At 46.6% G+C, this 14664-nt stretch overlaps 1 protein-coding gene and 1 long non-coding RNA gene across 3 annotated transcripts in view; one reads left to right on the forward strand and one right to left on the reverse strand.

Annotated features, from left to right (window-relative positions):
- Nucleotides 1-812, reverse strand: part of LOC135230390 (uncharacterized) — a 51947-nt gene extending 51135 nt beyond the window's left edge. Inside the window, exon 1 of the long non-coding RNA XR_010321057.1 lies at nucleotides 638-812. This is a non-coding gene — a long non-coding RNA (uncharacterized LOC135230390). The remainder of the gene's footprint in view (nucleotides 1-637) is intronic.
- On the forward strand, nucleotides 782-11723 carry CBR3 (carbonyl reductase 3). 2 transcript variants are annotated; one of them, XM_003419010.4, is made up of 3 exons: nucleotides 782-1180; nucleotides 2834-2941; nucleotides 10833-11723. In XM_003419010.4, exons 1-3 carry the CDS (start codon nucleotides 892-894, stop codon nucleotides 11267-11269), a joined length of 834 nt encoding a protein of 277 aa, XP_003419058.1. In that variant the 5' UTR covers nucleotides 782-891; the 3' UTR covers nucleotides 11270-11723. The 2 variants fall into 2 exon arrangements, with proteins under 2 accessions (XP_003419058.1, XP_023414852.1); XM_023559084.2 differs by lacking the exon at nucleotides 782-1180 and adding an exon at nucleotides 2324-2629.
- Nucleotides 11724-14664: the final 2941 nt, after the last annotated feature.

A 14664-nucleotide genomic window follows, 5' to 3' on the forward strand; every position in this document is an offset into this window, starting at 1 on the left:
AGTGGGTGGGGAGTTCTATTTTGCACCCACACCTTGACACACCTTTGGGACTTCATTTTTCAGTTGAGCTTTGTTTGTGGGTACACAGCCCTGATGGGGAGAAGCCATACCTGAGTGTGTTCGCTTATTAACTATGGCCTTGGACAAACCTAAAATGTAGGCTCTTAGCACCCATATGGGTTAGGGAAGTATTAGATAAAAGCATTCCAGCACAGGGTTTGGCATACAATAAGAGATACATAAACACTCCCTCCCAATTGGAGGCACACTGGGCATCACACAGAGCTATGGTACCCAGCCCACCCCTAGAAGTCTAATCACCGAACACCTTTTTTCTCTTATTCTCTCTCATTTCGAGTTTCTCTTAAGCAAGCAAGGGGACTTATGTCCAGGGAAGCAGTTACCATGTCTAAATAATTTCATTGCACCATAGGAAAAAGCAGACATTCGCATTTTGCAGTGTACAACAGGCTCACACCCCAGAAAATTACTCAGCGCTTGTTTTTCTGCTTTTGGGGTTCTCCCGAAATAGCTTCTTCAGCCCAACTCCCACGAATTTCTAGCCCCTGCTGACCCATTGCTGACTGGTTTTGCTTTGGGGGAGACACACCACTCGACCATGCAGACCACTGCTCACCTCAGAGGCTGGACCAAGAAATGGGTGAGTGTGTCTCCGCGCGCCCCAAGGCGCAGAGCAGGGAGGGGGGGCGGACCGGGATGGGGCGTTGCGAAACCTTCGGCAATAAACAGCCCCTCCTCTGAGGGGAGGGACCGAGGCCCGGGAGCCTGATTTTCCAGAAGCCGCTTGGGATCCCAGAACTTAGTTCTGGGCTGCTTCTCGGACTCTGGCAGACTCTCCGCGCAGGTGCCCCGCGCGCCTGGCACCCGGCCATGTCGTCCTGCAGCCGGGTAGCCTTGGTGACCGGGGCCAACAAGGGCATCGGCTTCGCCATCGCGCGCGAGTTGTGCCGGCAGTTCTCGGGGGACGTGGTGCTCACCGCGCGGGACGAGGCGCGGGGCCGGGCGGCGGTGCAGCAGCTGCAGGCCGAGGGCCTAAGCCCGCGCTTCCACCGGCTGGACATCGACGACCTGCAGAGCATCCGCGCCCTGCGCGACTTCCTGCGCCGCGAGTACGGGGGACTAAACGTGCTGGTCAACAACGCAGGCATCGCCTTCAAGTGTAGGTGCGGGGAGGTAGGGACCCCTGGGGTGCTGAGGGTTCCGGGAAGGCGCCCCCACCCGCTTGAGTGATCGAGAGGGCGGCTCCCGCCTCTCGGGATGCACTGAGCTCTCGCCTCCCGCAGGCGGGTTTCGCTCTGCGTGGAGCCACCGAGGTGACTCGCTTTGCGAAAGGCTGCCGCCCGCCGGGCACAGCGCGCCCCGCCTGTCTCCTGGCCTGTGCGGGCCTGTGCGGGCCTGTGCGCGGCCCGGGCCTCCCGGAACTGTCAGCGGCTGCTGTTTACAAGAAAACCGGACTCCGGGGAGGGGGCCACGCCCTGCTAAGCTCATCTGCTTTCACGCAATGACAGAAACATTTTCTCCTCGAAGCATCTCCAAACTCACTTTGGGCTTTCGCTTTCCTTGAAAGGGCGCATTCACAGATGCCAGAGGCATCTACTCAGGACAGGAAATGCAGTGCTAAGACAGGACCCGCGCTCTGGCACACTGGAGAGGACGTCAGACTTTGTTTTATCGAGAGCGTTGATAGGCTCTTGGAAAAAAGGAAGCGAATCTTGGCTCCCTCCCCCAGGGAGCTTGTTTGTTATCCAACGTCTAAGTGCGGTTTTAAATAGTGTCTTCTTTTGGGGGGGGGGTGGAGGTGGAATCAAAATTACTAATTCTAACTAGTACTTAATTAAGAAAGCTGTTAAGCTACCACGTGCTGGAGGGTACAAAGAAATAAACAGGCTGGCTTCACACATAATCTAGTGTCCAAGAGACGCGTGCCAGTTCTAAGGCAGAACAGAGTAAAGTGAACCATTATGGAGCGGAAGCCGCCGTCCCCCGGGCCCTCACTATCTCCGGGCACTCGCACCTGCAACTCTGTCCGCGGGCTTCCCAGGATCCCACCTGGGAGCAGGGCGTAGGAGAGAGATTGGTGGTTAAATATTCTGCTTCCTAAGACGTCAGGTGAGACTGCTGATGTGAGCTCAGAGCCCTTGCTCCTGGAAGAGCAAGCCTTGGACCAGCAGCATCTGCATCACCCGGAGACAGCCCCACACCTGCTGAATCACAAACTGCATTTTCCCAGGACCCGCAGGTGCCTCCTATGCACGTCAAGTTTGAGAAGCAGTGGTCAAAGCCAGGGGTTCTCAAAGTGAGACTCGCAGATGAGCAGTTGCAGCATTACCTGGGAACCTGTTAGAAACTCTTAAGCCCCAACTTAGACCCACCAGTTGCAGTGGAGTCGATTCTGATTCATGGTGACCCCATGTGCGTCAGAGTAGCATGTGCTCCACAGGGTTTTCAGTGGCTAATTTCTGGGCAGTAGATGGCCAGGCCTTTCTTCTAAGGCACATCTGGGTACAGTCGAACCTCCAACTTAATCTGTTTGCAGCTGAGCATATTAACCATTTGCACCAAGCAGGAACTCCCACTGCTCCCAGACATGCTGAATCAGAAACTCTGGGTAAGGCTCAGAAATCTGTTTTTAATTGTCCTTCCAGGTGATTCTGATACACACTAAAGTTTGAGAACCAGCGACCAGGTGGTTTAAACATTGTTGTAAAGTTGGCTTGTTTTTCTTTAATTTTTATAAGGTAGGATCCACTTGGTCATATGAATTTCAGGATAAATATATGACTTTCTCTTTGTTTCCTTCTCTTTGTGAAAGTTGATGATCCAACACCCTTTGACATTCAAGCTGAGATGACACTGAAGACAAACTTTTTTGCCACGAGAAATGTCTGCACTGAATTACTGCCAATAATAAAACCTCATGGTAAGTCCAGTAAGTATGTGGACTGTCCAGCTGCATTAGCAAAGAGTGAACCCCAGGCTCCTGGAAGGGGCTGCCCACAGGAATCACCCCAGGGTGCCATTTCTCTTGAGGGAAAGAACATTCTCAAACTATCTTTAGTTTTAAAAGATACACTGTCTTGGGATCTATGTCATGAACTCAATGCTAGCATGATAGGGAGTTGTTGCCATGGAGTCGGCTCTGACTCATGACGACCCCACGTACAACAGAACAAAACACTGCCTGGTCCTGTGTCATCTTCACGGTCATATGCCTGAGCCCATGGTTGCAGTCACTGTGTATTTTGAGTGCCTTCCAATGTAGGGGGCTCATCTTCCGGCACTATGCCGGACAGTATTCTGTTGTGCTCCATAGGGTTTTCGCTGGCTAATTTTCAGAAGTAGATCTCCAGGCCTTTTTTCCTAGCCTTTCTTAGCCTGGAAGCACTGCTGAAACCTGTCCACCATGGGTGACCCTGCTGGTTTTTTGGAATACCAGCGGCATAGCTTCCAGCATCACAGCAACATGCAGAGCCCCACATACATACAGGACAGCAAACTGACAGACGAGTGGTGGGATAGGGAATTATAAGTTCCAAAAGGCTCAGTCTCAGCTAGTCCTTCTCCAAGGTGACGGGGCCAAAGGTGGCTCCTCTGGGGGACCAGTGATAGTATCTGTTCTAACATTATACCTTTCTTCTTGCATCAAATTTTGTAGAGCTGATTCAGAAAATCTGAGAGAAATTTTATTAGGAAATATCCTGGCTATACCCCACCCCCAGCCCCAATTATTCAATACCCACTGCCATTCAGTTGATTCCGACTCCTGGCAACCCTACAGGAGAGAGCAGAACTGCCCCACAGGGTCTCTAAGGAGCAGCTGGTGGATTCGAATTTCCGACCTTTTGGTTACCAGCTGAGCTCTTAACCACTGCGCCACCAGGAATCCAATTATTCAATGCATAATTTTTATTAATTTTTCAACAAATATTTCTTGAGTGCCTGCCACAGGCCAGGCATTATGCTGGGTGCTAGGGACACAATGGTGAACAGCAGGAGTCAAGGGCAGTCCCATCCATGGGCTCTAGTGGGGAGAGGGCCATTCATCAGACTCATACCTGTGAAATTACCACTGCGGGGATGGGGAGGAGAAGGATGACTTCCCTGAGGATTTTCTTCCCCAAGAAGTCAAGTGTGATTCTTAGGAAGAAGTCTGTGCTGCTTATTAGAAATGCCACCAGTGTTCCAAATACCAGCATAGTCACCCATGGTGGACAGGTTTCAGTGGAGCTTCCGGACCAAGACGTTTAAAATGTTCTTGTTAGCTGCCATCGCGTCGATTCTGACTCGTCGTGATCCCAGGTGTGCAGAGTAGAACTGTGCTCCGTAGCGTTTTCAAGACTGTGACGTTTCAGAAACAGATCACCAGGCCTGTCTTCGGAGTCACCTCTGAGTGGGTTCGAACTGCCAACCTTTCAGCTAGTAGTCCAGGATTTCACCATTTACACCACCCAGGGCCTCAATTTTAAAATATCAAATTAATATTCTGAATAAGGATCATCCCTGGATTCAAAAATCTTAAAGTCTAAAAAAGTGTATGGTGAAAGTTGCACCCTTACTCCTGTCCCCCATCTGCCCAGGTCCCACCCCAGCCTCCACGGAGAACTCTTCTTAGTCATCTAGTGCTGCTATAACAGAAATTCCACAAAGTGGATGGCTTTAACAAAGAGAAATTTATTTCTTCACAGTAAAGTAGGGTAAAAGTGCAAATTCAGGGTGACAGCATCAGGGGAAGCCTTTCTCTCTCTGTCGGCTTCTCATCAATCTTCCCCCAGACTAGGAGCTTCTTTGCACAGGGACCCCAGGTCCAAAGGACACGCTCTGCTCTTGGCACTGCTTTCTTGGTGGTATGGGATCCCCCTGTCTCTCTGCTTGCTTCTCTCTTTTATATCTCAAGAGATTGCCTCAAGGCACAATCGGTCCTGTAGACTGAGTCCTGCCTCACTAGCACAACTGCCACCCATCCTCCCTCATTAACATCATAGAGGCAGGATTTACAACATACAGGAAAATCACCCAATACCGGGAATCATGGCCCAGCTCAACTGAGACACACATTTTTGGGGAGACATAATTCAATCCATGACATCTTCCATTCATTTCTCAGTGGGAAGCGAGCAGAGAGAGCCACAGGCAGAGCTGCAGGTGCTGATTGTAGGACACCTTGAGCCAGGTGTACAGAGTGGGTGAGTGTTCTCGGCCAAGAAGGTGGTGTTTTAAAACGCAAGTCTAAGCAAATACGAAGGCATATCCTTTTTTGCTTTTTTTTCTTATACAAAGGTGACCATAAGTATAATGCTCACCACCTTGTTTTTGCACATGATACATCTGGGGCCCTTTCTGGATCAGAACAGAGAGCCTCTTCATTCTTTTCTACAACTGCATTGTACTCCATTGTATGGGTACCTCATGCCAACTATCAAGGAGTCTTCTCCCTGACACGTTTTAGGCTTATTTTAGAATCATCGAATTTGAGACCTGCAGGGTGCTGAAGAAGTCTTGTGTTCCCACCCTGACTTTACAGAGAAGGAAACTGAGGCCCAGAGACATGAACACAAACCCAAACCAAACCCACTGCCATAGAGTGGATTCCAACTCATAGTGACCCTATGGGACACAGTAGTACTGCCCCCACAGGGTTTTCAAGGCTGTAATCTTTACGGAAGGAACCCTGGTGACACAGTGGATAAAGCAATCGACTGCTCACCGAAAGGTCAGCGGTTCGAAACCACCAGCAGCAGCTCTGCCGGAGAAAGATGTGGCAGTCTGCTTCCGCTGAGATTTACAGCCTTGGAAAACCTATGGGGTTGCTATGAGTCCGAATTGACCGGACAGCAGTGGGTTTTGGTAATCTTTTTGGAAGCAGACTGCCACATCTTTCTCCCACAGAGCAGCTTGTGGGTTCCAACCATTGGCCTTTCAGTTAGCAGCAGAGTGCTTAACAACTGAGACACCAGGGCTCCTTACATGAATACCCAACCCACTGCCATCAAGTTGATTCTGGCTAATAGCAACCCTACAGGGCAGAGTAGAACTGCCCCATAGGGTTTCCATAGCTTTAAATCTTTGTGGAAGCGGACTGCCACATCTTTCTCCTGAGGAGGGGCTGGTGGGTTTGAACCGCTGACCTTTTGGTGAGCGGTTGAGCCCTTTAACCACTGTACCACCAGGGCTCCTTACATGAACAAAAAACCAGGTAGTAATAGAGCTGGAAATAGTATCCAGGTTTCCTGACTTCACCACTCAATCAAATCACGGTAATTAGTTCTACTGAAGTAAAAAATTATAGCACCAAATGATTGAAAACAAAGCTATTTCAAAAGATAATGGAAACCTCTGGGGGAGGGTGGGGCCTCAGGGATCAACCCAGAGCAGGTGAACCACTGTCTTTAATCAGCTTCTGTAACAGGCTCTTTATCAAGTGGTGACTAGGAGGAACCTGATGTAATTTGGGAAGTCACCCTTTTTAAAATGTAGTGGTCCAGTTGGGGAAATTCCTACTCAAAGGCAGTGTGGCCGCTGTCTTGAGCCACTGTTTGGCAACTTAAGCATATATGAATAAAGACGGCATGAGTCTGAAGCATATAAAGTGCTCCTCACAGCTGTTAGTTGGTGTCATATTGATAACATCCATGCACAACAGGAGGACCGTTGTGATCCACAGGGTTTTCACTGGCTAGTTTTTTTTTTTGGTTTTTAGAAGTAGATTGCCAGGCCTTTCTTCCTAACCCATCTTAGCCTGGAAGCTCCGCTGAAACCTGTTCAGCATCACAGCAACACACAGGCCTTCACTGATAATGGGTGGTGGTTGCCCATGAGGTGCACTGACTGGGAATCAGACCTGGGTCTCCTGCATGGGAGGTGAGAATTCTACCACTGAACCACCATGGCTCCCAGCTGCGTGCCTACTCTGCTTAAACTCTTCCTAGGAGCCTTCCAAGTGGGGACGCCCCTATAGTTAGCAACAAAGTGGCCAATCATGGGCAAGCCTTCCACTTGCAGGATATTGGAGTGGGGTCAGAATCTCATCCTCTAAGCTCTGGGTTATTGCTCATGGTTCCAGACATGAATTTTATTTCCCAAAGCAGGAATCTGAGTCGCAACCCATTAAGAATGTGTGTGACTTTTCAATAAACCTTAGGTTTACCTGGGGGGCAAAATGCTGAGCATCATTGTCTCTCGATGTATAGGGAATCACTCCTTCTCATACAAAACTGATTGGAAAGCTATTCTTTATTTAGTTTTATACCATCACTTTAAAGAAAGTTGTTAGCTTGCTTATTTGTGCACAGTTGGGTAAATGGGTTAGTCACTACCAAGCTAGTCAGGGGAGTAACTTGCCCACTCTTTTTGGAATGACTGCTAGGTGTTTCAGAACAGGTGGGGCCACCTGTACCTCAGCAGAAGGTGGGGTCTCAGGGCTGACTGGATGCAACTGTTGAGGCCAAGTGTTCAGAAAAAAAACGAAACCCATTGCCATCAAGTCGATTCTGACTCACAGCGACCCCTCAGATCAAAGAGGATACCTCCCCGCTTTGTTATTGTTAGTTGCTGCGGAATCGACTCTGACTCATGGCATCCCCATTTATGCACAACTGCTCCGTAGAGTTTTCAATACCATGACCTTTTGGACACAGATGGCCAGGCCTGTCTTCCAAGGCGCCTCTGAGTGGGTTGGCACCACCGACCTTTCTGCTAGTAGTGGAGCGGCTGTTTGTGACACTGAGGAAATAGTAGGAATTTTATCTCCGCGGAAGGCATAGAGTAGCTCCTGCAATCTATTTTTCTTTTCTTTCTTCCTCTCTCTTTTAAGTTTAATACCTTGTAGCAGCCAAATGATTGAGAGTAAAGCTTTTTAGAAAGTAATGAAGAACAGGGCATCACTTGTGTAAGTACTCCTGGCCAAATTATTAAACGGAATCTAATCATGAGAAAATCAGACAAATCCAAATTGGGAGAAAGGCCACCAAATACTGAGCTAGAGTCTTCAAAAAGGGCTTTGTCCTTGTCAGCTGCTGTAGACTAAAGAGACAGAACAACTAAACACCATGCATGATCCCACATCGGAGCTTGGATTAAAACAAACAAAACTCTAAAGGGACGTTATCGGGACGACTGAGAAGATGTGGATATGGACTATGCATCTTATAATAGTTTTGCACAGTGATAAAAGTCTTGAGTGAGATCACTACTGTGATCATGTAGGGAAACACCTTTTTACCGTAAATATGCTAAAGTATATAGGGTGAAGATTCACTACGTCTGCAACTTAGAGCGAGAGAGCAAGCGAAAATGTGGCAAAATGTTAACAGTTGGTGCCATTAGGTGAAGGGTATATGGGTGTACATTCAACTAGTCCTGCAACTTTTCTGTAGGTTTCAGATGTTTCAAAATTCACAGTTGGGATATATGTATTACCATTAATAAAAGAAAGAAAATATTGAAGAATCGTGGGGTCCTAGGAGATGAGTGAGGTCCTACTCTTCAAGGGCAGAGGGAAGATGTCTTCATACGGGGTTCGGGCCCAGAAGAATGCCCAGTAGAATGTGAAGCACTCCCTGCTCCCCCAAGCATGTATCTGTGAAGAATGCCACTCAGAAAATAACAAAATCCAGAGAGATCTGGTTGAAGGCAGAAAATACAGACTCAGAGTAATACGTAAGAAAAGAGCTCCAAGATGTGAGCTTCTGTTAAGGTGATGGCAAAATTCTGGAATGGTTAATGGTGACGGTTGTACAGCACGCTGAGTTTAATCAGTGTTGCTGAGCTGTACGAGTGAAGACTGCAGAAATGGCAAGTGTTCTGTTACCGATACACTTCTCAGAAAAAGGAAAGAAAGAAAAGAGCTCCCAAATTAGTGTTTTTTCATGCTGGGTAAAATGTGTAAATGCAACATGTTTACTGGTTTTGGATGTGCATAAATGCTTCAAACTGTTGTATAGTTTTTGGTCTGTATATTTGTTTTTATGGACCCACTTATCTCTTTAAACAAACCAGTTGCCATTGAGTTGTCTCTGACTCAGGGCGATCCCATGTGAGTCTGAGTAGAATTGTGCTCCATAGGGCTTTCCATGGCTGGTATTTGGAAGTAGATTGCCAGGCCTTTCTTCTGAGGCACCTCTGGGTAGACTTGAACCTCCAACCTTTTGGTTAGCAGCAAAGTGTATTAACTGTTGCACTACCCAGGGTCTTCAATTGTCTCTCTTTTTAAAAAATTTTAATAGGCTATTTTTTATTGCAGCTTTAGGTTCTCAGAAAAATTGTGCAGAAAGTACAGAGAGTACCCATCTGGCCCCACCACTGCAGTTTCCTCTATAATTAACACCTTGCATTCCTATGGTACATTGGTTACGATTGATGAACCAATATTGATACTGTTTCTGTCATACATTCCTATGGGTTTTCTTTTTATAAAAACATAGATAACACATTTGCCATTTCAATGTTTTCCACGTGTACGGTTCAGTGACACCAATAACATCGATCTTGTTGTGCACCCATCACCAAAATCCATTGCCTAATTGTCTCTTTAGTGTTGTCGTTTGGTGCCGTCGAGTCACTTCTGACTCATAGCGGCCCCATGCACGACAGAACAAAACGCTGCCCAGTCCTGCACCGTCCTCACAATCGTTGCTGTGCTTGAGCCCGTTGTTGCAGCCACTGTGTCGATCCATCTTGTTGAGGGTCTTCCTCTTTTTTGCTGACCCTCTGTTTTACCGAGCATGATGTCCTTCTCCAGGGACTGATTCCTCCTGATAACACGTCCAAAGTACGTGAGACATAGTCTTGCCATCCTTGCTTCTAAGGAGCAATCTGGTTGTACTTCTTCCAAGACAGATTTTTCGTTCTTTTTTTATCCATGGTATAGTCAGTATTCTTTGCCAACACTGCAAATTCAAAGGCATCAATTCTTCCTTATTCCTTGTCCAGCTTTCACATGCATATGAGGCGACTGAAACACCATGACTTGGGTCAGGTGCACCTTAGTCTTCAGGGTGACGTCTTTGCTTTTCAACACTTTAAAGAGGTCTTTTGCAGCAGATTTGCCCAATGCAATGTGTCTTTTGATTTCTTGACTGCTGCTTCCATAGGTGTTGATTGCAGATCCGGGGAAGATGAAATCCTTGATAACTTCAATCTTTTCTCCGTTTATCACGATGTTGCTTATTGGTCCAGTTGTGAGGATTTTTGTTTTACGTTGAGGTGTAATCCATACTGAAGGCTGTGGTCTTTGATCTTCATCAGTAAGTGCTTCAAGCCCTCCCCACTTTCAGCAAGCAAGGTTGTGTCATCTGCATTTCGCAGGTAGTTAACGAGTCTTCCTCCAATCTTGATGTCTCTTTAGTAGCTGTGAATTATTAGTAGTTTATTAACTATGGCCAGAAAAATTAATGAAAATCAAAACCAGGATGGAGAATCAACCTATTCCACATGCGCAATTATCCATCAGTAAGGGTAGGTTTCACCACCCATCTGTCAGTTTGTCGTACTGTGGTGGGCTGCATGTTGCTGTAATGCTGGAAGGTATGCCACTGGTATTTCAAATGCTAGCAGGGTTACCCATGGTGGACAGGTTTCAACAGAGCTGACAGACTAGGAAGAAAGGCCTGGCGATCCACTTCTGAAAATTAGCCAATGAAAACAGGGGTCAAAAAAAAAGTTAAAATCCACTGGTGTACAGATTTTATGCCTTCTGGAATAATTTTTTATATCAGCAATTAAGCCTGAGGCATGACTTAGTTGTACATTTGGTATATTCAGCCAATGATGGTTTATCTGGGACACATTTCTCTACTTTTGTTGTTCTGTTTCAGGCCGCGTGGTGAATATCAGTAGTTTACAGGGTTCAAAAGCTCTGGAGGACTGCAGTGAAGACCTGCAGGAGAAGTTCCGGTGTGAAACGCTCACGGAGGAGGACCTGGTGGACCTCATGAAGAAGTTTGTGGAGGATACAAAAAACGAAGCCCACGAGAGGGAAGGCTGGCCCAGCTCGGCGTACGGCGTGTCCAAGCTGGGAGTCACGGTCTTATCGCGAATCCAGGCCAGGAATCTGGATGAGAAGAGAAAAGGCGACAGGATTCTGCTGAACGCCTGCTGTCCCGGCTGGGTGAAGACCAGCATGGCTGGGGATTACGGCTCCAGGACTGTGGAGGAGGGGGCCGAGACCCCTGTCTACTTGGCCCTCCTGCCTCCAGATGCTACTGAGCCTCACGGCCAGCTGGTCCAGGACAAAGTGGTCCAAAACTGGTGAATGTCTGCTTTGGAGTTTAAAGCTTAATAAATATCTGTGGAATGAATGAACGAATTCTGATTCCATTTCTCTCCACTGAGAAGGAGTGTCAATTAGAATCTCCCTGCCGGAAAGGTTTAAAGGTTTATCTCTGGAACAGGACAATAGTTTCAGGGATTCATCCAACCTTCATGGATCCAGGAATTCTGGAGCCCATGAAAATTTGACATTCTGTTCTACATTTTCCACCTTTTGACCAAGATTCTTCCATGGAATCTTTGATCAAAATATTCAGTAATGGTAGCTAGGCACCATCCAGTTCTTCTGGTCTCATGGCAAAGGAGGCAGTTGCTCATGGAGGCAGTTAGCCATACATTTCTTCTCCTCCTCCGCCAAGGCTGTAATCTTTACATAAGCAGACTTCCACATTTTTCTCCCACAGAGTAGCTTGGGGGTTCAAACTGCCAAACTCTTAGTTAGCAGGTGAGTGCTTAAGCACTGTACCACCAGGGCTCCTGTGTTAGGCTGGATTCTTTAGAGAAACAAAACCAGTGAAGCATATATATATCTACATATGTATGTATATATATAGAGAGAGAGAGCTTTATATCAAGGAAATGGCTCACGCAGTTGTAGAGGCTGAAAAACCCCAAGTCCGTGGTTCAGGCTTTAGGTTTCTCCTGGCTCACATAGCTACAGGGGCTGGTGAACCCAAGATCAGCAGGTCAGACAGCAGGCCACTGGCTCACAGGCTGATGAATCCCAAGACCAGCAGGTAAGCTGCTAGCTCAAGTCCCAAGAACTGGAGGTCAGATGAGCAAGAGCCAGCTGCAGGATCCAGAGTGAGCAAAAGTCCACCAGCTTTGCCAGAAAGTCCACATATATCGGGTACAGCCCATACCGCTAAGGAAACTCCCTTTCAACTGATTGGCTGCTCATAGCAGATCTCATCAAGACGATGATCACATTATATCAGATCTCATTATGGAGGTGATTATATCATTACATACCTGCCAAACTACATCATAACTGCCAAACCACTGAGAATCATGGCCCAGCCAAGTAGATACACAACCATAACCATCACAGATTCCTTCCATAGAGATCACATCCAAGAAAACCATATGGAGAACTTCTACTCTGACACATGAGGTCACCATGAGTCAGAATCGACTTGACAGCAGCAAATAACAAGTTCCCAGGTGATGTGGGTGCTGCTGGTCCAGCACTTTGAGAACCACTGGTCTAGTGAGTGGTCTTAGGGCTCTGGGGTCAGGCCTCAGCCACCTTCCAGCTGCTTCTAGTTTGTTCTAGGATGGTGATTTATCCTGTTTCCTTAGTTCTGTAATCCTCCTTTGCATCTCATTCTGTTTTATTACATCCAAGTACATTTTAATTGGTTCTTAGACTTGAGCATTATAGCTTGAAGAGCTCTGAGGAATTCACTTCTCGAAGGGATATGATTTCTTCCATACTGGGTCTTTCATCTAGGTTTTGTATTCTGTATGCCTACTCACTGCCCCTCCCTGCAGCGTGTTTGCAAGGAAGTCACGATATGTTTGCCAGCTTGTTCATGCTTTTGCAACTTTGTCCAGCCCTCTTTGATTCAACATAGGCAGATGTCTTCTTCTGGACCTGTCTGCTCCCCTCTGACTTATAGCCCAGGGTAATTCTTCAGATGATGTCCCTTTTATAGGTTCTATGACAGGTGGTTCAGTGGTAGAATTCACACCTTCCATGAGGGAGACCCAGGTTCAATTCCTAGCCAATGCACTTCATGCTCAGCCACTATCCATTAGTGGAAGCTTGCATGTTGCCATGATGCTGAACAGACTAACAGGGACTAGGAGGAAAGACCTGGCTATATGCTTCTGAAAATAAGACAATGAAAACCCTATGGACTATAACAGTCCAATCTGCTACTGATCATGGGAAAGGCACAGTGTTTTGTTCTATTGTTCATGGGGTCATCGAGAGTCAGGGGCAGACTTAACCACAGCCAGCAACAACATGGCAACAGTGTAGTCCATGTTCACTACCTTCAAATGGGACTGGTTTTACACCAGGCCTCCTGGGTTCAGGTTATACCCTGTAGAGGAAAGACTTGGAGGCCAACTCATCTTATGGAAGAAGAAATTACTTGCAAGGAAGGTATACAAGGGGAGTCAAGACTTCAGAACGACTAGCTCACCAAACAACAGCAGAAATATAATAAGCATACAACGGGAAAAAGATACAAAGGGAAAAAAAAGACAAAATTACCAAGGTTACTGACTTCGTGAAAACATCTTTATTATGGATGAGAGTCAACTTTGCTAGGCCATGATTCTCAGTACTGTGTGACTGTCCACTATTTTCTCATCTGATGTGGTTTTCCTGGGTTGTAAACCCATCTCTATGATGTTATGAGGTAGGATTAGAGGCAGTTAAATTAATGATGCAGGACTCAATCTACAAGATTAGATTGTATCTTGAGTCAATCTCTTTTGAGATATAAAAGAGAGAAGCAAACAGAAAGACAGAGGAACCTCATACCACCAAGAAAGAAGAGCCGGGAGCAAGTGCATTGTTTGGACCCAGGGTCCCTGCAATGAGAAGCTCCTAGAACAGGTGAAGATTGATGACAAGGAACTTCCCCCAGAGCCGACAGAGACAGAAAGCCTTACCATGGAGCTGGCACCCTGAATTTGGATTTCTAGCCTCCTAGACTGTGAGAGAATGAATTTCTCTTTGTTAAAGCCATCCACTTGTAGTATTGCTGTCACAGCAGCACTAGATGACTAAGACGATCTTAAAAGTGGGAGAACAGCAACGTTGTCACTTGATTATCGTTTTCACAAAGGTAACATAACATCTTCTGACATCAGCACTACAGAAATGAGGATAATATTGTTTTCCACTAAGGACTCAGTAAAGTGCGGAGGTCCTCAAGATTTCATGTATTTGGGGACCAGGACTAAAGAGGGTAACCCTGTTATTTCTAGTTTATCACAGAGTACAGTGTGTTTATTTTTTTTGACTGCCAGACTTAATATGGCAGCAAGACAAACTGAAATAAGTTAATCACAAAAAGACAAATATTGTATGAGACAACTACTATGAAAGCCCATGAAAAGGTTTACACACAAAAAGAAACAATCTCTGATGATTATGAGGAAGGGGAGCAGTGAGGATGGAAAAACACTTAATAGACAATAGATAAGTGGTAGCTTTGGGAAGGGTAAGACAGTACACAACACTGGGAAAACCAGCACAACTTGTACAAGGCAAGGTCATGGAAGCCCCATAGACACATTCAAACTCCCCGAGGGACCAAATTAACAGGCTGAGGGCTGTGGGGACCATAGTCTCAGGGCACATCTAGCTCAACTGGCATAACATAGTTTATAAAGAAAATGTTCTACATTCTACTTTGG

The sequence above is a fragment of the Loxodonta africana genome, chromosome 2 (genome assembly GCF_030014295.1).
Source record: "Loxodonta africana isolate mLoxAfr1 chromosome 2, mLoxAfr1.hap2, whole genome shotgun sequence".
Classification (NCBI taxonomy): Eukaryota; Metazoa; Chordata; class Mammalia; order Proboscidea; family Elephantidae; genus Loxodonta; species Loxodonta africana.

Coding starts and splice junctions, on each gene's coding strand:
- CBR3 (XM_003419010.4), top strand. CDS start 892: ATGTCGTCCTGCAGCCGGGTAGCCTTGGTGACCGGGGCCAACAAGGGC. Junction 1,181..2,833: donor CGCAGGCATCGCCTTCAAGT/GTAGGTGCGGGG, acceptor TCTTTGTGAAAG/TTGATGATCCAACACCCTTT. Junction 2,942..10,832: donor GCCAATAATAAAACCTCATG/GTAAGTCCAGTA, acceptor GTTCTGTTTCAG/GCCGCGTGGTGAATATCAGT.